Source organism: Sciurus vulgaris, assembly GCF_902686455.1.
Source record: "Sciurus vulgaris genome assembly, chromosome: 15".
NCBI lineage: Eukaryota > Metazoa > Chordata > Mammalia > Rodentia > Sciuridae > Sciurus > Sciurus vulgaris.
Genome location: NC_136476.1, coordinates 63,144,032 through 63,170,468, shown reverse-complemented (window position 1 = coordinate 63,170,468; position 26,437 = coordinate 63,144,032). Strand labels below are relative to the sequence as shown.

The 26,437-nt window shown below is 36.4% G+C and overlaps 1 protein-coding gene across 3 annotated transcripts in view; it reads right to left on the bottom strand.

Moving 5' to 3' along the window:
* Positions 1–8,367: 8,367 nt before the first annotated feature.
* Positions 8,368–26,437, bottom strand: part of SLC44A1 (solute carrier family 44 member 1) — a 136,619-nt gene continuing 118,549 nt past the window's right edge. For 2 of the 3 annotated variants that reach the window (XM_079113291.1, XM_079113290.1), the window contains exons 12-15: positions 22,583–22,720; positions 15,109–15,345; positions 13,284–13,364; positions 8,368–10,769 (exon numbers count right to left, since the gene is read on the bottom strand). In XM_079113291.1, the coding sequence (XP_078969417.1) occupies positions 10,746–10,769; positions 13,284–13,364; positions 15,109–15,345; positions 22,583–22,720 (480 nt within the window). In that variant the 3' untranslated portion in view covers positions 8,368–10,745. Of the gene's footprint in view, positions 10,770–12,737; positions 13,365–15,108; positions 15,346–22,582; positions 22,721–26,437 lie in introns of those variants that run through there. The other variant, XM_079113289.1, reaches the window with a different exon arrangement.

Sequence of the window (26,437 nt, the reverse complement as noted above, 5' to 3'; positions counted from 1 at the left end):
GTTATTATTAATGCAAAAAAGATAGTAGACAACTTCAGAGGAGTCAAGAGTGATAAAAGAGAGAATTGATATACCTATGTCAAAGATTGGTCAGTGCACAACACATCTTGTAGTTTTAAAAAATTCAGGGAACTTGTAAATAACTAGAGAGGTCTTCAATTTCTATTGAACTTTTTTGAAAAGCCTATGAAATGGTCTAATAGTGAGGTATGCTTTTTCTGGAATCCTAAATTTAACCTTAGGTGAATGTCCTAAAGTAATTCTTTTCCTTAACCAAAATTTCCAATTAACCCAATCAATACCACTGTCAATAGAATTGATAAATACAGCATCTAATATACCTTCATTTTAAGATATTTAGAACATTTATTTTCCATGTGAACATATTATAAATAGTTTTTGTTCTCCCCTACCCATTTTTTACTGACTATATTGTGAATGTGATTCCAAGTGATTGACTTTTTTTTTTTTTTTTTGGTACCAGGGATTGAACCCAGGGGCACTTAACCACCGAGTCACATCCCCAGTCCTTTTTTATATTTTTATTATACAGGATCTCACTAAGTTGCTTAGGACCTTGATAAGTTGCTGAGGCTGGGTTTGAACTCAAAATCCTCCTGCCTCAGTCTCCCAAGTTGCTGGGATTACAGGCATGTGCCACACAATTACCTGGCTCCAAGTCATTGATTTTTTTTTTTTATTAAATTTTTTATTTTAAAAATTTGTTCTAATTAATTACACATGACAATAAAATGCATTTAGACACATTGTACAGACGGAGCACAACTTCTTCCTCTGGCTGAACATGGTGCAGAGTCACACTGGTAGTGTAAAAGTCATTGACTATTACTATGTCATTGTTAATGTCTGCCCAGTCTCTCCTATTGAAATTCTATTTATGCTTTCTCTTATTTAACATTTTAACCTATGTATCTTTCTTGATCTCCTCTTTGCAAGGACTGATAGAGAGCTTGGAGTTTAGCTTTACACTAGGATTTCTTTTTTTTTTTTTTTTAATTTTAATTTATTTTTATTGTAAACAAATGGGATACATGTTGTTTCTGTTTGCACATGGAGTAACGGCATACCATTTGCGTAATCATACATTTACATAGGGTAATGATTTTTGATTCTTTCTGTTATTTCCCCCCCCCCCTTCCCACCCCTCTGGGATTTCTTAAACAGCTAATCTCCTTTCAATTTTCACTTGTATTTTTTTTTTAAATTTGGGTTGAAACTGTTTTATTTTGTTGTAAGCTTCAAGAATCCTTCCTAGAAGATGGACAGAGTAGACCAACTCCAAATCCTTCACATCCTGTCTCCCAGTAGAGGTTACAGGATGCAATATGAGCTTGACTGAAAGTCTCCCTTTTACATTAAAGGCAATTCCTCTTCATGGTGGCCTCCCTCGTCTGAAGGACCTGGCCAGGGAACTTGTAAACACCGAGAGAGCTTTAGATTTCTACTTAATTTTTTGATACTTCTATGAAATGGTCTAATAGGTAGGTCTACTTTTTTTGGAATCCTAAATTTAACCTTAGGTGAATCCCCTAAAAGTTATTTTTTTCCAGAATTTGGATAACTAATGAGACATAATATCAAATCAAAGTTGCAATGTACTTCTTAACTTTCACTATCACTATCAATGGCACAAAAACAAAAACAAAACAAAACAAAACAAATACCCAAAAGCTAACCAACCAAACCCTACGAAGTGGTACAATCCCATGGGTTAGTAGTTATCAGCACCTGATGTAAGATAGAAGCCAAAGAACCTCATAGGACACTGGCTTCTTTCTGAACTGTTCAACATCTAGAAAAGCTTTGAGCTGTAGAGCTGTTTGAAGTAGCTCAAAATTTAATTGCTACTTACTTACTGAGCTGGGGTGCACAAGTACAGTCATGCACCTCATAAAATTTCTGTCGCTAATGGACCATATACACAAAGGTGGTCCCATGACATTACATCAGCTAGTGACGCTGTAGCCTTCCTAGTTTGTGTAAACACATTCTGTGACACTTACACAACATCATTGTCTAATGATGCATTTCCCTAAATGTGTCCCTGTTGGCAGGTGACACATGACTACCTTGGATCTCCTGAAAGAACCCTCTGGATTTTTCTTTATTTTGGGAAGACTGAGGATAACTAGAGTGTACTTTTCATAGCCATACAGAGAAAGATTTCTTGGTAGCTTTTAGGAGATGTGAAGATTTTCAGACTCTTTAAGATTATATAAGAGAAATTATGCAAATGTTATCAGAACTGTTCCCCAGAGGAAAAACAGTCCAGACTGGTCAGTACTGTGCAGTATCTCAAACACCTCCAGTGTCTGAGGACTCCTCACGAGTGTTCTCTAACAACTCCTGGTATCACCACCAGGCCTGTCATCATATGACGTTAGCTAATGAGGGGCAGTATGCAGATTAGCCTTTCGGGGAAAATCCAAATTACCCAACAAATTAAGAGGGGTTTATTGGTATTTTGACAGGTCTTCCACTTAGGAAGAACATCCCTTTCTTAGTCTCTAACATCACTTAGAACAACTACTCTTAAGCAATCTTGATTCTTCCAGATTGTAATGGGAAACAGTTATGCCTGAATGACAGCACCCCACAGTACACACACCCACTAACTCCGTATAAATCAAGGCTTTGGTTCACGTTCAGGGCGATGCACCAGGCACAATGTTTTCCATGGGGACATTATCAATGGAAGGTCTTTTACTCTGACTGAAAATTGAATTCAGTTCCAACCTTAGCATTCACACGGCCACTCAGACTCCAGCTATGAAGCCTGGCTGTGCAGTGGATGAACGCTGTACTTCAGAAATTGGTTTCAGTGCATCTATATTTCATACCCCATGGATCCTGAAACATGCTGGAAGACACTAGACAAGAAGAGCTGGGAAATTCTTGATACTCTTGCAGCACACCAACCTAATGTGAAACCATGATCACTTCCTATCAGTCACCACTATGGGCACAAGGAGGTGTTATAACACAGTAGACAATGACATTCTTTCCTATAAAATTTTATTTATTACATAAAAAATTCTATACATTTGTTAGACTAAAATACAGTTTTCATTATAATTCTGGCAATTGAGTCAGTACACAGAGAAAACTTAGCATTAGATCAGCACTTTTTTTTTCTAGTTCATATTTCTGCACAAGAAAAAACATTTCAAAGCTCCATTTCATATAAGCTCATCGTACTCTGAAGCCAGATGGAATGCCATCCAATTCAGAGCTCTTAGAAGTTAATTTCTCAGCAAGATTTGATAACTCCAGAAAGTTAATTGCTTAATATACATATTTTTAAGTCCTCTGAGAGCATAGTGCTCCATCTGTAGAGTTTGCAGTGTGTCGATGACGACAGTCACAAACACCAGGGCTACAACTGTGTGTGGGGCATGTTCAAGCACCTACATGGTTGTTTCCCCACATGCATACAGTGTAGTGACACTGTAACAAGAAAACACCGCACAAAATGTTAAGGTAAGTGATCCCCAACTGTGTAATTCATGGAAGGCTTAACTGCAGTCCTCCAGTTTGTAATGGACAAAGACAGGACATGACATGATTTATGACACTCTGAAACAGGATGCAGATGGGGAAAAAAATGGACGAAAGGGCATTAGAAATATGTGGCACCACAACTTACTTCTCATGCTGGATTATATAGCAGGAGAACTCAAGACACTGGTGGGCCATTTTCTGTTTATATCACCCCATAAAATGGTCTGGGCTTGACGGTGGATGTGAAAACACAGTGCCCGAGAGACCAGTAGCAGGTCCCCTATTATATTCACTGGTCTTTAAAATTTGGTTGCCTTATTCTAAGAGTTCTGTCTTAAACTCAAGTTTGGAAAGGTTATGCCAAAGCAGCACATGGAAGCTGGGCCTTTGGTCTTTAGAAGAAAGGCTTTTGTCTTTGGTTGTTTTTCCAGAGCCACTGCCGTCCTGCTGGATACTCTGCACACTTTTCTACCTGCCTTCACCTTTGTTAGTAGGAGAAAGTTTTTTCCTCCTGTAATGAAATCAGCTAACAATCCACTTGAACTTCATTAGGTACAAGACCTGTTAGAAGTGTATTTAGTAGTCATGGATATTCTGACAGTAAAATTGAAAGGCCTTTTCATTAGGGAACTCCCAGCACTCTCACAAAGGAAGGAAGAAATCAGGAAACGTCAACCCAGCAGAATCTAGTACTATTAGGGCAACACAGTAGGAAAAAAGGTAACTTTCCCCACATGGTTACCTCCAAAAATCAAAACTAGTAAAACCAAGAGGGGTCAAAAAGACGTTCTGAGCACAGAATACTGGAACCTAGAGGGAGGAGGAAATTTACCTAACAGTCCCTGTTATCACCACCCTCCAAAGCTGCTCTATTATTGTCAGATTCTTACACAATTTATGAAAAAAGTCCTGACCTGATTATCAGCATAATAAATAAGAAGAGCCCTTACATTCTTTTAGTGGCAGGTAAGACAGTCCCTGGCACCCCTTCAATCTGCCCATTTATTCCCCAAGTCTTTTCAATGTTAACTAATTCAAACTATATTTCCAGCTCACAGGATAGGGCTAAGACTCATACGCAAAGGTCAGAATATTTTCTTTAAAAGTCATACCTGCCTATGACAAGTTTAAACTGGACACTGGCTCTTTTCTGTTGCACAAGGAAAGTGCTACCAGTGGTATCTCTCCATTTGCTGTTGTGGAAGTTTCATTAGATCCTTTTCTAGGCGTGTAGGGGGCAGGAAGCTGAATTTTCTTTGCTTTTTTAACCTGCCAGTTAGGACATTTCCACTGCTTTCTTCAGCCTAATTATGTAGGGAGCAATCTGCTGTCTGATAGGAAAATCATGATCCACTGGAATCAGATCTTAACAGAACTTCCATCTCCCTTAAGGCTTCCTGCTTTCTTTTTCCAAAGGCCCTTCCTGAAGAGCTGCCATGTAGCTGCAGCACCCTCACCTACCAGTAAGTTGTAGATGTGGAGAATTCCATATGCTTCCCTAGAGAAGGAAGAGGAGTGGACATGGGAAATGGAGGCCTGGCCCCACTAGCTCAGTAGTTCAAGGCTGCTCTAGAGAGTAGAAAACACTCAAAACAGGAAATACCTCCCTGATTTAAGTTGTGTGTGTGTTGGGGGGCAGGGGGTGGGGTTGGTAAAACACCTTTAGAATTTCCACCCCCAGCATCTACTCCTTCAATTTTTTATTCACAATTTTTGGCAAGTATGTACTACATACACTTGAGTTTGCTAATTTATCATTATCTTCAACTGTTCTGAGTGATACTGACATATTTTAAGACAGTGATATACTGATGACACTATATCACATGCCATATCTACAATAAAAATAATCAAGTGTTTTGGTAGATGGATAATTACAAAGATGTTCTATTAATTAGTTCTTGGATTTTTCTGTTGTTATCATTCATTGAAAGTAATTTGGTACCTTGCAAAAATACCCCCAGAACATGCAGACCCTCACATGTCTAAGAGAAGAAATCTTACTATTTTTGAAAATTCAGTGTTGACCATATTGTTATTCATTCAGATCAAAGTGTAGTTTCTATATCCAAACCTGGTACTAAATTACACAAAATCTTAAGTTATAAAAAGATTCCAGACCAGAGATGAAAAGTATCATCTTAAAAAGATCTTTAGTGGAAGCCTAGCCATTTCTGTGAGCATTTAAAATGTTCACAGATGTGCTATGTGCATTTAAGAGAAAGTCCGCAGCTTTCGTAAGTTGGAAGGGACCAATGGCCCCTCAAATGTACCTGTTTTTGAATATCAAATATTGAATTCAGATCTTAGCAAATATAAGTGGAAAAATTCTGAACATTTATAAATTAACATTTGTGTGTTCAACTAGATCCTGATTAGATCATGACTAAAAGTTTCATTATTCTGAGTTCCTTGGTCTGGAGGAAATAAATTTAGGTTGTAAAACATCAAAACTGAAGAATAGCCTACTAGTTGGGTTCCAAACAATTTCATATGTTTTAAGCAAGTTTTCTAGTGAATTCCCTTAGAAAATACCAAACTTAAATTCTGTCCATGTAATTTACAAAAGTGGCAATTGTTTGTGTAAAACTGAAACTAAAACATCATTTGTCTATTTTTATACATATGAAAATCAACATGTGGAGGAAGAAAGGGCACTATAGTATTTCTATAGAAAAGAAAGGTTTTCCACAGAAATTCACAATGTTAAATAAACTTCATATTGAAGTTTTCTATAAGAAAGATATTTCCAAAGATTTAAATCTTGGAATAAAATTGTCTTCTTGAAGTAAAACATGGAGTACAAGAATTTTGCTCAAATTTGTGAAATCTGAATGGGAAAAGTGTGCTATTTTAAATTTATTAGTCCATACAACATAATTAGTTTCTGTTTTGTTTTCAGAGGTTCTTAGCTTTAGACTTCCTCTTAATAAACCCAGGGTTTCTGCTTTTTCAAAGTTTGGGCTATGCGCCACTCAACAAAGATGAGTTAATTCCAAAAGCAGTCACTGTATATGAACAATGCCTATTTTTCCAAAGGGCTAACATGCATTTCTTAGTACACAGAACTACATGAATATGCATTTAAAGCAAAAGAATTCTATGCTATGAATATAGAATACACAAATCTCTGCTTTATGCATTTACTTATGAACCCACAATTCTCCAATATATATTCACAGACCTCATCTTAACTCTCGAAAAGCATTTCTGTGTCAGATGAAATATATAAAAAGAATACAAATATTAACCATGTCAGGTACACTAATAAGCCTCCAGACTCTGAGGATTTTTTTTTTTTTTTCAAAGACATAAGAAAGCAGTAGCGAACTTACTTATTGAAAAGTGAAAGCTTAAAGAATGTTTTTTGAAGGAAACTTTCAGGGGCTGTGTTAAAGCTGTTGGACACTCCAATTCAAGTAAGAAGGTTTCTGACCAAAAACAACATAAAATAAACTGTTCAAGCCACTGTAACTTACAGTTCTGGTTTTGGAACTGATCTTACAATATCACTTCACGTTAGGGAACTTCTTGACAGAGCCTTTAGTAGTGAGTGAGTCTGCATGGTAGAAATGTGTGAAGGCTCAGGGTACTGTATGGCCTTGCAAATATTTGATGAATGCAATTCCTGTGGTTGTTTTGAGTAAGAGGGAAAGAGGTCTCATTCTGGGTTAAAGGAGCTCAGGACCAGGATAAAGAGGTTAGCTCCTCACCACCTACTCCTGGGTCAAATTCTGAAACTGCCCTGGGAAGGCAAGGGAGCCCTTGGTAGATACCAAGGTCGATGGTGTTGGAAGAACTTATAATCAAGGGTTTAATGCCCTTCACTGGGGGTGGGGAGGAGAAGAATAGATCATCACTATAAAGAAGAAACTTATTTCCAGCATAATTTTTAAATAGGACTCAATACTTCCCTCCTCCTTAACCATTATGGAAAAAGTTTGGGACCAACACAGTTAAGCTACTTAAGTTGCAGTGACTTAGGACTTAATTATCCTGTATGATAGGATAAAAACTTCAATCCTAAACATTAACAATTGCACTAATTGGTTTAAATCAACAATCTACTTTGAACTCTGTTCATTCATGCAGATTTTACAATCTCAGTGCCCTTGCTAAATTACTAATGTTTTCTTATTATTGCACTAGTAAGGCCTCCAACCGAAGATGGGTCTCTTGGATTTACACTGAAATTGAACCTTTTACCTCCATATTATATTACAGCACAGTTTATTCTCGAGGAAGGAATCTAGAAGGCCTAAACTACATGCCAGAGCATTAACTATCTGATGGCAGAAACCACAGTGACACTCTGGACAGTACTACCATTTACAATAGGGGAGCCTAACTATAAATCTAGAGATAGGACTCCTAAATGCAGTTTTGTAGAACCATCACAGAAAAGGACACAAATCACAACACAGAATCGATGGTTTATAAAATTATTCAGGTATCCACATTTCACAGATAATTTTTGATCTTCATCTATTCTTCTCACTTGGGCAGAAGATGGAGGCAGTGAGCAAATAGCAATAAGGCAGCCCACAGTTAGCTGAAGAATGACTTGCAATGAATGAAGGAGGCAGCAGGAATATCTGAACACAACTGCAAAACATTTAAATATTGCTGAAAAGCCTCTAGGAGGCTCTATCAAATTAATCATGTAGTGAAGCGCATGTGAGAGTGAGAGATGCATCAAATATCTCTCTGTGTGTGCCTGCGCAATATATATGCATATTTGCATATATCTATATGGCACACAAATTTACTTAGGGAAAACAGCCTGGAAATTAATTTGGAACTCAAATGACATGGTTACACATAGATCATAATTTCTAAACACAATGTTAGTAAAACAAAATTTATTTGTAAAACAGGACCTGTTATATAAAATGGCACACAATCAAGTTATACAAAAATACAAAATTTCTTTCTGATTACAGTTCTAGTTGCAAATGATAATTAGAAAGCATTCCTGGTGGCTTCCAAATAGCTGAGATTGCGAGCACATGAAAACAGGGGGCAGCAAAAGTCCATGATGCAGGGATGTCCAAGTGAGTAGAACCTAGTTTCCAAGTTCAAGACTTCTGTCAGGTCACTTTGGAGGAAGACCTCTGAAAATAGCTAGCTCCTGAAATGTCTTCCATTTTGATACCCATCTTCCAGACTTTTGCCAACTCTAAATTTAGTTCCCAATGTTTCTGAATGTCCAAAATCTGTGTGGCTATGGAACAGATGGTATTCTGAATTTTCTTACATGATTTGCTCTCTCACCTATTTGGACAGTTGTTAGTTACATAATTATATTTATTCCATTTCAAATGATATAAAAAGAGTAAAGTGACACTGTTTGGTGACACTAGATGTTAAATGTTAACTTCTGGAGAATTATTATTTCAAAATAGCTATGCTCACAATGTTGGTTTCCCAGATCTTGCTAAGACATGAACTCTTAATTGTGTGTATATAGTTTTTCTTTTTTTTGAATCCAGATTCTTATTGCAAATATTCTGAAAAATCAGAAATATTACATGAGCTTTGAAAAGAAACCAAGGCATTTAGCAAATTTTAGCCTAGCTAGAGTAAAGAACACTGATACTTAAAAAAAAATACAATTTACCTTTTGCAGCAATTTAAAGGTCCAACCCTTTGAAAGGAAGCACATTAGCAAACAGCTGCTTATTAAGCCCTAGTGACATTAATTGTATGCATTTCCATAAAACCAGTCTACTTCACTGTCTAATTCTGGTAGGGGGCAATGCTTTCTTTCAAAAGATTCTCCTTCCATGGAATGATAAAATGCTGAGGCTTTTTTTTTTTGTACAGAGCCTGTATTTAGTGCAATAAGTTTAAAAAATTTGCTCTGAAATATTTACTTTACATTAACAAAAATAGCCTTTTTTAAAAAAATTGTAACAAAAAGGAGTTATCGCATAAACAGATCATGAATTATTCTTAGCAAATTACACTTTTTTTTTCTTAAAGCATTCACCATTACAATAAGCAGAACAATGGAATATTAGCCATTCATATCTGGTAAGCTTCAGGAATAAAAAACAAAAAACCCAAAAAACCCCAAGCCCACTCCCAAACATAAAGAACATTCACACTCAAGGATCAAAACATGAACCGATTCTTTAGTTAAACATTGTATAACTCTGGATATGCAATGGATTGCCAAGGAGAGGAGCACCTGCCAGTGTGTTTTCAGATTTTATAGCAAGCATTTGAATAAAATGGCCGTTTAACCCTAAGCCACTGTTTCCTCTGAAGCAGAAGCCCAAGCACTGGAATTTTCAATGCTTTATGTTCTGGGTTTCTATTCCTTTTTTATTTCTCCCAGCATTAGTAAATCTACAAATCAATACACAGAAACTTAAAGGCTAAACTTGCTGGGTGCCCCAGCTTCCTTTCAAATCAGGCACACAAATGTGTGGAGAATGTTACTAAAGTCAAGGGAAAATAAAAGAGAAGAAAAAAAGAAAGACAAAATGTAAGAAAAGAGTTTGCATAAGAAAGATTATCTACCCTTTTCTTTTTTTCCTACTTTCTTTTATAGAAGCATTAGGGTAAACTACAAATACCTGAGGAGTTGGTTACTTTTTAATGTTGGCTGACAAATGTATGAGCTATTTATGAAAATTCCCATAATGAGCCCACCTGTATGTTTCTAAAAGTAAAATGACATGGCTTCTTTGATTGGGGGAAACTGATTGGAGAAAATCCTTATTTATCTGAAAGCACATGCCTAGTCTTAATGCACTAGGACTTATGCCTCAGTTAAATAAGATCTTGATTTTATACACACATCAGGGAAATCATCCCTGACTAAACTTTAGACAAGAATTTGGTACAATAATTTTATCTAATTTAAGTAACTAAAGTTAAAATCTCCTCTAAGTTATTAAAAATGTTAATCAGATATGAATCTAACATTTCCATTAAGACAATTACAATTGAAAACATTAAATGACGGAAGTTGCCTTGTAAAAGCCACCCGTATGAAAGGAGTACATGTTTGACAAAAATAAGCATAAAAAAGGTATTAAATCCCTGTTCCTTTTCTCTGATTTTGGCTGATTATGTGTGTGTGTGTATATATACATATACATATATATACACACATACATATACATATATACACACACCCACACACACAAATACATAGTTATGTGTATATATTGTTTTGGAATGTCAATGGGTTCCATAACCGTCGGCTAGGTTCAAGCAGAACTTGCTCCCGAAGCCTAGAAAACAAAGTCATACAGAGTATAATCTTAGACAGTTACCATTAAAAGGAGGTCATGAATGATGTTACAGATATACACATGGTCACAAACAGCAAAAGAGCAAAATGGATTGACTCCTTCTCCCCTGGGGCTGAAATTCCTACGAATGTTAAAGGTCACATTTCCTTCAGGGATCATCTCTGAGATGTGCACAGCATCATTTTCTGGCCTGTGTCCCTATAGAGCCCAGGCTTCCCCGTCCTTTTCCTCTGTAAGTTCTAACCTATACGATAGCAGACAACGATTCGGTAAGTTTTTCTAAAAATCATTTTTAAAGAACTGTAGGAAGACCTCATTGATCTTTAATCTTTCCTGAACTTGTGAGGCTCTCTTAAGAGAAATTCCAAGAATACTGGCAGTTCTCCTAGGTATTTCAACGATCCCCTGTCAAAAGGAAAGTTTTAAACCTCACTTTCCGGAACATTATTTTATAGGCTAAAAATAAACCCTAAGTTAAAATACCCCATATTAAGGAAGAAGACAGACAGTAGCAGTGTTTCTAGACATATTACAAAAATAGGCATGATGCTCTTCCATAGAACTTTCACTTAAGAGAATAATGTGAGCAAATATAAATAAGCAAATCTATATTCTATCAAGCCCCAAATTTTGGGGGGCAGTTTCTTTGATGATTCTTTATGGAACAGGGGACAGTGACAGTAGGGGTCAACTCTAATCATACTGTGAGAGAGAGAGAAGAAAGATATGGTACTAATTCTTAAAAAATAAAGTTACTTTAGTCAAGCGCAGTGGTATAAGCCTATAATCTCAGCGGCTCAGGAAGCTGAGGCAGGAGAATCACAAGTTCAAAGCCAGCCTCGCAACTTAGCAAGGTCCTAAGCAACTTAGCATGACCCTGTTTCAAAATAAAATATTTTTAAAAGCATCGGGGATGTAGTTCAGTGGTTAAGTGCCTCTGGGTTCAATCCCCAGGGCCATAAACAACCAAACAACCAACCAACCAACCTACCCTGTGAGCAACATTTCACATTTCTCTTTCTGGAATTTGAAAACCATTTAAAACATCATACTGAGGGACCAAAATAATGCAATGTCCAAAGCATCAAAAGAACAATGCACAGAAAAGATGTATTTTGGGACACAGTGGAGGGTTTTTGTCATTCATTGGTAAGCAACGAACTGATGAACAACATAAAATGAAAACAAAAACTGAAAGAAGATTTAAATGCATCGTTGGATTAAAAGACACTGTTTTAGAACTGAAAATACTATTAGGAAAAAGACTCTTCCTAAAATTTTTGGTTTCTGGCAGAATGCCACATAACTTGGGCCATTCTTCTAGGATTATTGCCTATAAATTAGGAGTTTAGGTAAAAAAAGGGATATTTGCATTCTGGTCTACCACCATTCATCTACCATTTACTAAAGAATAATATGGAAATATATACCAAGACAAGGTCAAATTAGCTAGTCCTCAGCTTCTAAATATTTCTCCCTTTCTTTAAATGCTTATTACTGGAGAAGGCTTTAACAAAGTCTCAATCACTGGAAAGACAGAAAGGGGGGGAGAGACAAACTAATGTTTTAAGGTTTTATGTATGTCCTTCTAAGTTTTAGGCTTAGAATCTTTATTTCTGGAGCAATGAGGACAACCCAGCAACAGAGGGAAGGAAGCTTTCCTGCATCCTCCCTTTCTCACAGGGTGGGCAGCATCTTTGCTGCTGTCCTGATTAGGAATACCTGCCGGAGACATCTGTGGTTATACCACGGTGAGGATGTCTATGGCAAAAGCAACTCAGGATTTGCATACTGATTAACTTCAATTTGCTTTTTTCAAATTAGAGTAGGACTATGTATAAAATTAGCCAGAGAAATTCATCCTTTTCACAAGTAAGCTGGGAGAAGACTAGATGGTTTTACTGAGAGGGAATGTGGGTGTTGATGGAAACAGCCTTGTTTGCTACAAAAAAAAAAAAAAAAAAAAAAAAAAAAAAAGCTTAAGAAACAAATAAGGTACAATTCAGGCAACAGAAGAAAAAATCAGCAAAGGGCAAAAGACTGCAATGTAAACAGAACATATTTTCAAAAAGGAGGAATATGAAATTTTAGCAAGTTGAAAGGAATTGGTATTATCACCTTCCAAAATGATAAAAATCAAACCGTCAGTTCACACGTACACCATAATGTTCAGATGGATGAAAACCTAACACTGACAGTTGAAAAACAGAGAAACAGCAGTTGCACCTTAGGGACCAAACTGTTACCCCCCAGCCCGTAACACTGGTGAAGATGCTGTTCCTTTCAGCTTACTTTTACAGAAGGTGGTCTCAGCTGTGACAAGAATTCTGCCATCCAAGTGATGGGTAAGCACACAAACAGAAAGAGCAGCACATCCTGCGTGATACAGATAACAAAAGCTTCTCCTGAAGAAGTGCAGTCAGTGAAGACAGAGAGAGAGAAGAAGTGAAAGTGAAATTCTTGGAGGGCGGCCGCCTCCTCATCTCCACCTACCATCGGCTTTAGCTCTCTGGCATCAGCGACGCCTCCCTTACCAGCTTCCTTCATTGCTTTCCTACTGTTTTCCACAAACTCCTGCAAAATATGGACCACATAGCATAAATGTTGGGATCTTTTCAGATTTCAGTCAGTAGATGAATTTCTAAAGGACGTTTGCATATTTGACTCAATCTTGGTATAGCAGTAAATAACATAGAGTATTAAACATAAAAGCTGTTAAATTTGTAGGGATGGATTAAAATCTGCTGTCGTAAAGATCTTCTTTCCATCTATCATTGTGACAATCTCACCCAGGGTCCAGGAGTTAGCATTAGTTCTACACTGAGGAAAGAAAAAACACCTATCATTTTTAAGATACTATTTTTTTCATACTTAGAATATTGCTTTATTTTTTCCATATCAAGGTTAAATGAAACAAGAACAATTTATTTCATAAGTCTCCACTTTTAAAAGACCCAGGAGGTAAAAGCAATAATACTTCTAGGCACTTTTTTTTTTTTTAACCCAAACTATAAATACGCCATTTAAAAATGTCTATCTGGTTTTGACATTACTTCCTAAAGCAAGAGACTAGAACTTGTGGTCAGAAGTAGTTAAAATAGAAATATGCCCAAAGGAAACATTTCTATTCTGTCAAAGTTTATGGAGTACTTCCTCATTAAATATCCTTATCATTCTTACAGAGAAAACTGAACAGGAAAAAAAAAACAAAACAAAACTATTTTTACACTGCTTTTGATCAGTAGCTTAAAAAAACAAGTCTTCTTCTAAATGCTTTAATCGCAAGAGAGATGCAGTGCTCATAGATCACATTCCATTATGAAAACAACCAGTTAGAATTAATTTAGGCATTAGGAAAAATGTCCAAAATTTAGTTGATGATTTTCTCAGTAAAAGTGATAATTAGTACCAAATAGGTCAGCTAAAGCATGTGGAATTTCTGCTACTGAAACAAATCTAGCTCACTTATTAATATATTTATTTTCAATTTAATTGGGTAAATCATACTCTTGGAAAATAAGTTATTATTTCAGTATTTTGTCTTTAATATTACCTATTCTGGAGATAGGAATATTTTACATTATTGTTAAAAAGCACCTTTTATCTTGTATCACTTAACACTGAAGAAAATAGTACTTAAACCATTCTAACATAGTTTAAAATCATTTAAAATTTTTAATTGAGACTCTAGTAGAGGGGATCTACAGAGGTTACATAACTAAGAGAAATCTGAATAAAGTATCTGTGTCAAGATTCCGATCTTGACTAATATGAAAATACAAAATAACGTACTGGTTAGAGGTCAGTTGTCTGTATTCATTAAGAAATGCCTTCAGTTTGGACTGGTATTTTTAGGGTGATGACTTTTAACTAGGGTTGACAGCAATAGCATTTGGAAAGGTGGTGACTGGTGAACGACAGGTACTAGGAAATAAGACATTTTGTCCTTAATCCCCATTTCAGGAAAAGGCACTTAGAACATCAGTGGCCCAGTGTTCTAATTCAAGGGCTACAAGGCAAGTTTAAAAGTCACTCAAATCCGTCTGACTGCAGAGAGAGCAGCAGAGTCTAGGACAGTGTGTATTAAGGACCACTAATGAGTACGGCTCTAGCTGGGTGGATCTGAAATGATCTTTGTGCCAGGAAGGCCTTCTTCCCTGATTTCTCCATGCATAGTCTCATTCACGAGTGAGTGCTACAGGTTGAATTCTGAATTACTCTGTTGCATATTGTGGGAATTAAATACAGAGAAAGATATGCAATATATTTTTATTAGTATTTTTGTCCCTCGGCAGTAGAGGGCAATCGAGGTACTTACCATCAACACTTTATCCATATAGAATTCTCTGCCAGGGCTCCCATCATTGTATTTTGTATCAATGGCAAAACACAAGAATAATACATCCACTACCATTTCATAAATGGACAGGAAGCAATGAGCGACTAGGAAAGCAAAGAGGCAGACGATGATCAGAGGCAGCACCCATACTGTGTAATCCTGCTGGTAGTTGAGCAGCATAATCCCAGCCAAACCTGTGCTGCAGACTATCAGCACCTGAAGCAGAGAGAGCAAAGACCACACTTAATATTCTACTAGAAACCCACCATTTCTTCATCACTTGCAGACTTAAAATTCTCTTTACTATTTGTAAAGGGTCATTCCATCTCAAATTAAGAAGTATAGCCGGACATGGTGTGCACGTCAATAATAGCAGCCACTTGGGTGGCTGAGGCAAGAGGATCCCAAGTTTGTGGCCAGCCTCAGCAATTTAGTGAGAACCTGTCTCAAAAAGTAAAAAGGACTGGGGATGTAACTCAGTGGTAGAGCATCCCTGGGAGCAAATCTCAGTTTAAAAAAGCATAATTCATAATACCCATATAAACCCAGCTTTTATATGTCATATGATATAAATTTTAAAAATCATATTTTAAATGACTTTGGTTCACAGTAAAAAGAATAGAGTTTTCCAAATAGTATACGGGTCTCTCTTTAGAATCTGTGGCAATTTTTAAGATAAATATATGTATATTTTAAAAAATTATACATATTCTTAGCACTCGGTAAAAAACTATTGACATTGGTATTGGTATGTAATTTTCCTTGGCATTCTTACATATATGAAATAGTATTATATAAACAAATCAAAATGCTCTTCATTCATATTTATAGCATCATTATAAGTGCTTCATAAATACTCTACTACATAATTTCATCTTATGGGTGATTTAAAATTTATTTACCCATTCTCCTTCCTGTTGGAGATTTATATTGTTTTCAGACATAAATGATGCTGTAGCAAACATCTCTATTCTTAGAACATTTCCTGTGTTTTGTGTTTTATTTTATATAGAATATGTGGCAAATTTTTAAAACTTTCCATAAAGTGTAGATTTGAACTGTGAAGAAAAGATTGCCAAAAATACCCATGCTAGAAAAATAAGAGAAATAACCAATGTGTTTATTGTCAAGAACATTCTGATGTTTCATCATCTCATACATAGCATTTTCAATTTTTTATGGTTATTTGAATACTTTTTAGTTCAGCTTTCCAATAACTTAATAATTATTTATGGTAAGCACTATCAACCTGACTTTATAGACTGAGAAACACACTCAGAGATTCTAGCCAACCTGTGCAAGGTCACAGAGCAAAGAACAGATTCCATTCAAGTAAAGGACTTAAAATGCCAACCCACTGCTCTTTCCAGGTAAAAACTCAGCAAATATTTAGATACTGACACATACCAGTAATGGATTGTACTGAATCCTAGACACACACTTCCTTAGCCCTTTAATTAGCCTAGCATCAGACACTAAATAAAGGAAATGAAAGAGTACTCTCTATTTGCAGCCACCTTTCGTTACTTAGTGCTAAGGACAGGCAAACTTCTGCATCCTCGCACTGTTAATCAACAGAGCAACTCTCATTCACTGTTATCTCAGTCACGAGTTATAATGCATTAGATGATACATTGGTTCAGCTATAAATCGATCCCTCTCAGATACTTTTATGGAGCAAATCTGGGTTTGCCCAAGTTTAAGACTCCTCCCACCATTTTTATGGCAATATACCTACAAATCATCTCTTACGGTGGCTTATTTTCTGGGGTGGTTTTCACAGATGGTTAATTGTATTCATTTTCTTTCACTCCTGTGGTTTCAATTTTTAGAATGAGTTATTTCTTATACTGTCTTCAAGTTTTATACATCTACCCTGTTAGAAAGCTGGGGTTCTTTATGTCCTTATGATGCCACTAAAAGTTAAATCACATTGGAAATGCTAAAGTCAACCAGAGGAAGAAGGTATTGCTCAACAAAGTAATGAGACCAAAAGCTACTGAGATTGAAGCCTGGATATTATGTCATGTGAAAAATAACTTCAAGAACCAGTGACAGGCAAAAAAGTCATATAAATGTGATAAATATTATGCATTTATTGAAGCAGGATATAATAATGGTTCTCAAACTATAGACAAGCAGATTTCTGGACTCTGACCCCAAGAGTCTGATTAGTTGACTGTGAAATAAAGCCTGCAAAATGCATTTTAAAAAATATCCCAGGTACTGATGAAGTACACAACATTCATCTCAGGAAGTGCTGGTCTAAATCTGTGATCTTCATGGTGGGGAACATGTGTTCTAATATGTATTCAACAGGATCACCTGGAACTTCTATTTCTATTTCTCATACATTTAAATTTTCTTTTTTTAGTATGCTTTAGAATGCACCAATTAGTAGAAGCTGTAAACATGTCATAAAGGTAAATGTGTTAGGGAATTGTGCTCAAACTTCGTTTTCTAATAGGGCACATAATTTAAAAAGTTTAGATACTCCTGTTATAGAGGACAAGTTATTGGGGATTCAGCAGAAGAGATTCAAACACAGGAGAGGGTATAAGAAGCAGGAAGGAAAGGACACCAGCTTTGGAGTTAGAAAGAGGTAGATTTGAATTACAGAGCTATTACTTTAGCTTTGTGACTTTAAGGAAGTTCATTTAACCTTTCTGATCCTGTTTTTCCATATTCAAAAGAGACAATAATACACATCCCATGATTAAAACAGCATTTGACTCAATGCTTGACAATATCTGTCCCCCCTTCCTTTCTTTTTTGCCACTATTAAGTCCTGCATTTATGATGTTCTTTCATCTTGGAACCCGTATTTTGAAACATTTTGTTTACCAATAAAATAGCACTTATGAGCAATAATTCACTTTTTTTCTTTCTTTCTATTTTTGGTATCAGGAATTGAACCCAGGGGCATTTTACCACTGAGCCATATCACCAGCCCTTTTTAAAATATAGGGCTGGTGATGTGGCTCAGTGGTGAGTGCTTGGTTTGCATGTGTGAGGCACTGAGTTTGATTCTTAGCACCACATAAAAATGAATAAATAAAATAAAGGTATTGTGTCCATCTACAACTAAAAAAAATTAAAAACAACACTTTATTTAGAGACAGAGTCTCGCTGAGTTGGGGAGTACCTTGGTAAGTTGCTGAGGCTGACTTTGATCTTGTGATCCTCCTGCCTCAGCCTCCTAAGCCACTGGGATTACAGGCATGCGCCACTGTTCCAGTCACATTATCATTTTTATTAATCCAAGTCAAGTAACTTGTCAATTAAAAGATGTAACTAACGTGAGAAAAGGTTTTACCAAATAGAGGTAAAATAATTTCACACAGAAGAGATTATTTTGTTTTTTGGAGGGACAGATTTATTGGGGGCAAATATCAATATATTTTTGGACTTAGAAATACTTATGAGCTTGTAAATTTCTATTCTAATGCAAACCTAGAGGACCTATGGTTTCTTCCAAATCTACCTCATTCTTCTAGAAAAATCATTGCTGTTCCATAGAAATAGGATCTGTGACATTACTTTTTCGTTCTGTCTTGAATTTCAAAGTTTTTAAAATTGAATTTTAAGTTTTAAGGTAATGGTGAATCTATCTGCAGTTGTAAGAAGTGACACAGAGTGATTCCATGTATGACTCATCCAGTTCCCTTCAATATGACAACCAGTACTGAGGTTGACACAGTCAAGATATAGACAATACCCACAGTATCACAAGGATCCTGCGCTCTGCCCTATTACAGCTATTTTATAGCTATTTACAATGAGGACCACCACAGATACATTATCCATTCTCAAGATGCTGTCCTTTCAGGAATGCTACATAAATGGAATCATACAGTATTAATCTTTTTGAATTGGATTTTTTTTCACTTAAACTAATTCTCTCAAGATTCATTCAAGTTGCTGCATGTATCAATAGTAGAGGTTCCTGGCATTTATCTTTTATAATGTTTACTATGGCTCCCTGCTCAGAAACTACTTCTGCACACTAGCAGCCATTCAACTGTAACAAAAGAAACTCTTTTCAAAAGATTTACTGGATTCTATAATCAGAAGTATATTCCTTAAAAAAGGAAAACTAAATAATCCTATCTTAGTATGTTAGAAGCCTGGAAGATATTTTTTCCTTTTTTAGTTTTCTTCTTTTAGGATTTTTTTTTAAATAAAAATTTATCTTTTATGATTTTTAAAGTCCTTTTCAATGATGGTATTAGTATCATGTTGAAAATATATCTTTCTGGAAAGCAATTTGGTAATGCAAACCAAGAACTCCAATTAATTCTAATTGTAGGATTCTAGGATTCAAATAAGCCAGAAATGATGTGGGCAAGAATTCAGACAAGGAAGATTCACGGCAACATATGTTAGGAAAATATTGGGAACTTTTTGACTGTAAAACCAGGGGATAGATTAAATAAATGAAACAATAACTGTATAAATATGGTTAGAAAAATTTTAGTATAACAGGAAAAACTTAAAATAACAAGTGAAAAGAGGAATATAAAACTGCCTTTTCTACTTGGTTTTAAATCAAATTTATTGACCAGTATATAACTGGCACCCAGAATAGCCCACAGCATTTGCTGGTAAACACTTAATATTGCTGAATGAGGGGTTGGGGTTGTGGCTCAGTGGTAGCATGCTCACCTAGCATCCATGAGGCCCTGGGTTCAATCCCCGGCAACACATAAAAATAAAAGGTATTGTGTCTACCTACAATAAATGAATACTTTAAAAAAATGTTATTGAATGAATAAAAGGATATTGAAAATCTACAGGAAAAATTCTGACAAATCACTAGACTGCTGAAAAACTCAAAAGCAATTTTAAAACATTGTATTTTATCTTCTATATATTTTTCATTATAAAAAGAATGAATACTCAATGTGGTAAAGAAAGGGATTTGAAGTCATCCATATTTTCAAAATCCAAAGGCAATTGTTGTTAACCTTTTGGGATATTAATTTTCTTTCTTTTCCTTTATGCACATTTTATTTTAATTAATCAACTTTTTTTTTTTTGGTGTTGCTGGGGATCAAATCCAGGGCCTCATTCATACTAGGTATGAACTACATCTCGAGCTCTTACACACATTTTTAAACAGTACTGTGATAGTCTTACTATAGTTTTACTCAGTTCTTTCCATTAATTATATTATATGTATTTTAGCATCATATTATAAACTCATAATAAAACATGTTTTATTAGGTGAATAATAGTCTGTTGGCTATTATGCCTAACCAATTCCCTAATGGTAGGCATTAGATTATTTACAATTGGTCACTTTTATACTATTATAAATAATAAACTTTTTTGTATTTAGAACTATTTCCCGGGGTAGTTTACCACCATCAAAATTAGTAAGGGAGGGAAGGAAGGAAGGGAGGGAGGGAGGGAGGGAAAGAAAAGAAAGGCCCAAGGGCAAATTTAATGTCAGCTGAGGCAATTATAGTACACAATGATCATCTTGGAAGTCAGACAGGCCTGAGTGGAACCGGTGTTCTGCACGTTCCAGTTCTCTAAATTTGGCCAATTTAGTTCTGTCTCTGAACTTTGGTTTCCTCTGCTATAACATGAATCCCGCCTCACAGAGAGGGCCAGTGTTGCCTTCACTAAAGCTCCTTGCTCAGCACCCAGTGCTGCAAGCACCTTAATCAGAACTTAAGAAAATCACCACCATCACCGTTATCACCACTTACTAGAAACTTTCCCCTTTCCCTCTAAGTGGCTTTTCTCTTAAAAAAAAAAAAAATGCCATGTGTATATATATATATATATGTTCTGATTCTACTTCATCTCTTTCTAAACTCTAGACACAAATTATAAATATGTTTAAAAAGAATGAATCTGCAGTCTTTTGGAATTAAACAGAAAGCACATGAACAATAACAATGTCAGATGTTGTTAGTCCTTAACAGACTAATTCATTCTACCAACACTGTAAAATTTGTCTTCTATATAAAAACATAATAAGAGTAAATTCAATATAATATTAATTTAATTACAAACTTTCAAAATAATTATCTGTCGTTTTCTTCTGTGTTCAGAGGAAGGTTGCCTGCAACCCTACCCACTTAAAACTACACAGTGCTGTCAGGTGCAATGGTGCACGCCTACAATCCCAGCAGCTCGGGAGGCTGAGGCAGGAGGATCATGAGTTCAAAGCCAGCCTCAACAAAAGTAAGGTGCTAAGTAATTCAGTGAGACCCTGTCCCTAAATAAAATACATACAGGGCTGAGGATGTGGCTCAGTGCTCAAGTGCCCCTGAGTTCATTCCCAGGTACCAAAAAGCAAAACAAAACTACACAGAGCTGTGCTTTTCCATGCCAAAGATCTTTTCCTTTTCAAAAACATTTTAAAAGTGCAATAGCTGGGGTGACCTTAGTGTTCATTAGTAAGAGAAGGTTTAAGGACAGCATTTGATGGAATGTGGAACATAATGATAATGAGTAACTAGGAAGATGATCAAAGCAAGATGCAAAATGTATATGATATACTGTGCAGTAAAAAGGGGAGGACAGACAGGCATGAAGGTTATGATTGTTGTACTACAGAAACAAGTCCATGAAATAATACTGGAGGTGATATACAGAAATGGTAAAAAGAGTCAGGAGGTTATAGTGGAGATATTTCAAGCCTTATTGTTTCCTCATTTTTTTCAAAATTTCTGAGTATTTTATGGTTGGAAATAACAGGTACAATGAAATTGAATTATAATGGATGCTATTTATTATTTTGCAGATTTTAATAGTATGGCATAAATTTTCTCTTCTCAGACACTTCTAAGGAAAGCAGAAGTCTCATTCCCTAACAGCTCTATTTTAAAAGGGTTATATACGGTAACAATGATAGCTAACCGTCACCAAAAATTGCTAACATTCACTAAAATGTACAACGTGTTGGGCACTGTCCTAGATACTCTATATGTATCAGCCAGTCTACTCTTCACAACTTTACAAGTTTGGCTCTATTATTGTCCTAATTTTACAAATGGGCAAACTGAGGCACAGAGAGGTTATGTAACGTGTCTCAGATTCCACAGCTAGTAAGTGATAGAGTGATGATTTAAAGCCCGGAAATCAGGCTCCAGACAAAATACTACCCTTAATCTTAACATTGACTGTCTCTGAATTCTTTATTGTTCAAAATATGTAAGGTGAAACATGGGCAAGATACTTAGCTTCACTGTGTCGCTGTTCCCCCATGAGAATAACAGTATTTAGCATATAAATTTGTTGTGAGGATTAAATAAGCACAATACATGTAAAGAGCATAGAAAAGTATCTGATGCATGTTAAAGACTTTGTAAGTGCTTGCTTTTATTAAATACTTTTAGTTGGGCAAGGTTTTTTGTGTGGAGGGGGGTTAGGTATTTTTAAAACTAAAAGGCACATTTTTGCAAAAAATTTACTCAGACAATACACTTGGTCTTACCTTGCCTAGGAATAGCATGAAGTCTCCCACTGTGTTGATGGCAGCCACTCGCAATGCATTCTCCACCAGAATGACAAAGGCATCCTTTGCTGAGGTGCAGAAGTTGGTGCTGTTGATAGCGGTGGCTGTATATGCATTCTGGACAAAAGAAAATGCAGTATTTCATCAATAAATTGACTTTTTAAGCATCGCATAGTTAAAACACAGATTTTAAGAGTATTTTGGAGTCAAACCCACGGCTTCACTGAGGTTCAAGTTGAAATTGAGCACAAAGAAATATTAAACACTGGGGAAAAATCTAATATGACAAAAAGAGCTTTCCAGGTAGCTTAGTTTCAGCCCTTTTAAAAGATATTTATTAACACACACACAAACCTTTCTAACATCCATTTACCTCTTCCCAGTCTTAGTAAATCAAACATAATTTAATCTTTTCTAGATGTCAGGTTCGTGACTATGAATATCAGTGATACACTTACACCATTTCGGCGGTGGTTTATAAATGGCAGAGGTAAGTGTGAGCACCAGATAGCTGTGCGGTATTATGCTGAATGCCCATCACCTTCTGCTGGGTGGCTTTCCTCTATGCTCTTGCTTCTCACAGCTCTTACAGGAGACAGTCATTTCATGCCTGGCACTTTTTATACCTTCCCATTCTGGGAATAGGACCCCAAGCCTCATTTGAGAAAATAGTCCTTTTCTAATTAGTCTAAGTGGGGTTGACTCCCTCTTCAGCTCTGGGTGTGGGCCATCCATCACTGATATGAGCCAATCCGTGTGTTCTGCCCACCTGGCCAAATGTCAGGCTGTCATTACATAAGCTAGTCAGACCCAATGAAGGTAAAAGAGATGATCCCTGGGGTTTCTGGGAAAAAGAGGGTTCCTGTCTTCTCCACAGGCATGGGTCTCCTGAAGGGTGGAGTCTGATGGGCATAGCTGTTTTGCCAACTAACAGGAAGAGCTCTTGGAGCTCACAGTGTGAAACTGAGGCTTAAGTCAACACCACAGAAGTCAGAACAGAGAATCCAGGTACTTGAACCTGGTAACAGTATTTGCATCCCCCACAAAGCCAGGAAACTAGTCAACTTTTTGAGTATAGAAGCTAATATATTGCTAATAATAATATGTTGTCCTCTTGCTTAGGCTGGATTGAGCTGGGCATTCTGTCTTGCATAATACCAATCCCAACTGATACACTTTCATTCAATTACACCTGTGTCTGCAGCCCTTGTCTATTTGAACCATTGGATACAGACTCTCATTTTTTGCAAGACATTCTATTTTCTGAAAATAAACTTGCATTGCTATGTCCTAAAAAACGTAAATAAGTATCACTACATCAAATCCATCTGAGTCTTAAGAAGGGAGAGTATATGGAATTAATGATTAAAACTTTTGGTCTTGAGGAATTTTTGATTTAGTGTTGACTTAAATAATTAGTATGTGCAAACTACTGTAATTGTTGAAAAACTGCTAGACTTGAGGGTTTACTTCATAGTATTCAGTGTTAAGTTTTTTAACACTGAAACTTGGAAGAGAAAGTCTTTAATTTCTGAATATTCTATTGTACACTAGTATGCTTGTTGGTTATTATGAACCTGTACGAAGATAATGTTTCAGTTATTGAAAATTTAATTTGCCATTGTATGATAAAGTTCACTGATAAAAAATGTAATACATTCCAGGGCCAAATGAAGAGAACCATACTGAATAGGTCTTTCCTTGTGGTTCTTAAACTTTTTTCAGAAATGGAATAGTAGGAAATTACAACATTCTTTGATAAATATAGTAGAGTTGTATAAATTAGGGTAATTCCCTATCAGAATGTTACTATATTACATTTGTATGTCTTTTTATGTCAAAAGCTAACATAGCAACTATTTTTAAGAAATCATACTATCAAGGTTTTCTGTTAGCATTCATTCACTGCTCACTCCTTTATATTGTCATCTGCCAGTGCTTCTTATAGTTAAAAGATAGCAGGGACCAAACAGTTAACTATATAACTGCAGTGCTCCACATTTTTCCAACTCATACAAAAACTTCTTTTGAAACAGTCTGTGAAATGCCTCAGTGATATAAAAATAAACTCTACTTTTGATCTTGTGTAACAGTAACCCTGCTGAAAAACCATGAAGAAGAACTGCCCCAGCCAGACCTATTCTCAAAGAACACAGAACAGTTCCCAGTGCTCACTAATTCTCTAAGTATTCACAAAAATACCCATTTACCAATTTATTCTGGAGCAGGGATGGTCAAACCACCACCTGCGGGCCATATCTGGCCTGCTGACTGCTTTCATAAATAGCGTTTTCCTGGAACACCGTCCCGATCATTTGTTTACATGCTCTTGATGGCTTCTTTCAGGCTACAAAGGCAAAAACTAAGCAGATGTGAGAGGCCATGTGGCCCATAAAGTCACAATATTTACTCTCTGGTCCTTTACAGAGAAAAATCTGCTGACCTCTGTTCTGTCAAAGATCAGTATTGATCTCATTACAAGGGGACCCACCTTCTTATCTTTTTCAAATACAAACAACATGTGCTCATTTCAAGTTTTAATAACTTCTTCCACAACTTCTAGTCTTTTAGCATCTCCCACGACAATTCTTTAGTTCAAAAATTTAACTGACAGCGCTCTTCTATGATCAAGGATGTAACTCCGGAAGAGAAACACCTTACTTTCCATAGGTCTAATCAATCACTTATTAATGACAGGTTTTCAGGCAGAATATAATCTACCATAACTGCTATTTATACTGATTTGAGATACTTCCTAATATTAAAAAGCATTAAAATGTTCAGAATCAGGGAAATGGGATGACCTGTTTAAACCAAACCCCAAATGAGGAACAACCCATTCTTCGCTGTGCTGTTTGCCCTTTCCAGTTTCACCAGGAGTCTCCTGGAAACTGAAGACAGAAACAAGAGAAGAGGAGGTACCCCATTCTCTCTCTTATCTCTGGTCAGCTGACTTCAGCAGGGGGCCAGACACTTTAAACTATAAAAAAGCTTCTGAGGTCATCTGAGAATTATTATTCCTCCTTTTGCTTCTTTCTTCCCTCTCCATCCTGCCACATCCATCTGCTTTTAGAGTAGTGGCCTATTTATATGTACATAGGAGAGAAGCTGCCATAATGCCATTTCTCCACCCTGGGTTTCAGGGTAGAATAACCTCACAGGGATTTAATCATGTTGGCATTAATTCTGCAGATATGGTGCAACACCTCTGTATTCCACCTAACTGAAAAAAAGTTGGTGATTATTTTGCTAGTTCTTTCACCTACTCCCAAGGCAGGAAGATCAGCTGTGTGAGAAACAAAAAGGTCAAGGTGACCTCTTCAGGAAGAAAAATGTGCTATAGATGACAAGCAGGACAAAGAAATTTCCCTCTGTTTCTGTACCTCCTAGTCTGAAAGGATTCATGCTAAGGTTCTCAAGAAGTTCTGAGTGGTGTTCCCTGATAACTTTTCTCTGAGCTTTCTGCAGACTACTTTTTGACAGTCCATCTACTTTCTCAGTTTTCCTTAACCTGAGGAAAACGAAACTGTCCCCAAGGAGCATCAGATCAACATTTAGCCCACATCAAAGATCTGCTCAGACAGGACCCAGGCTTGAGAACACTCAACTTCCAGAAGTTAGATAAGGACAACCACCATCCAGGAATCTTTTGAAAAGGATGCATGAGCCCCAGTGACCCTTGGAAGTATTTTTGCATGACAGAATTTAGTGGAAAAGTCATGGTTACGTGGAAAAAAAATTGCTAAGGCAGAGGGGTCTTCATGCAGATAATCAAGACTGCTGGACACCTGTCCCAGAGCACAGTTTCCACATTTTCACACCTTTCCTTTCTTC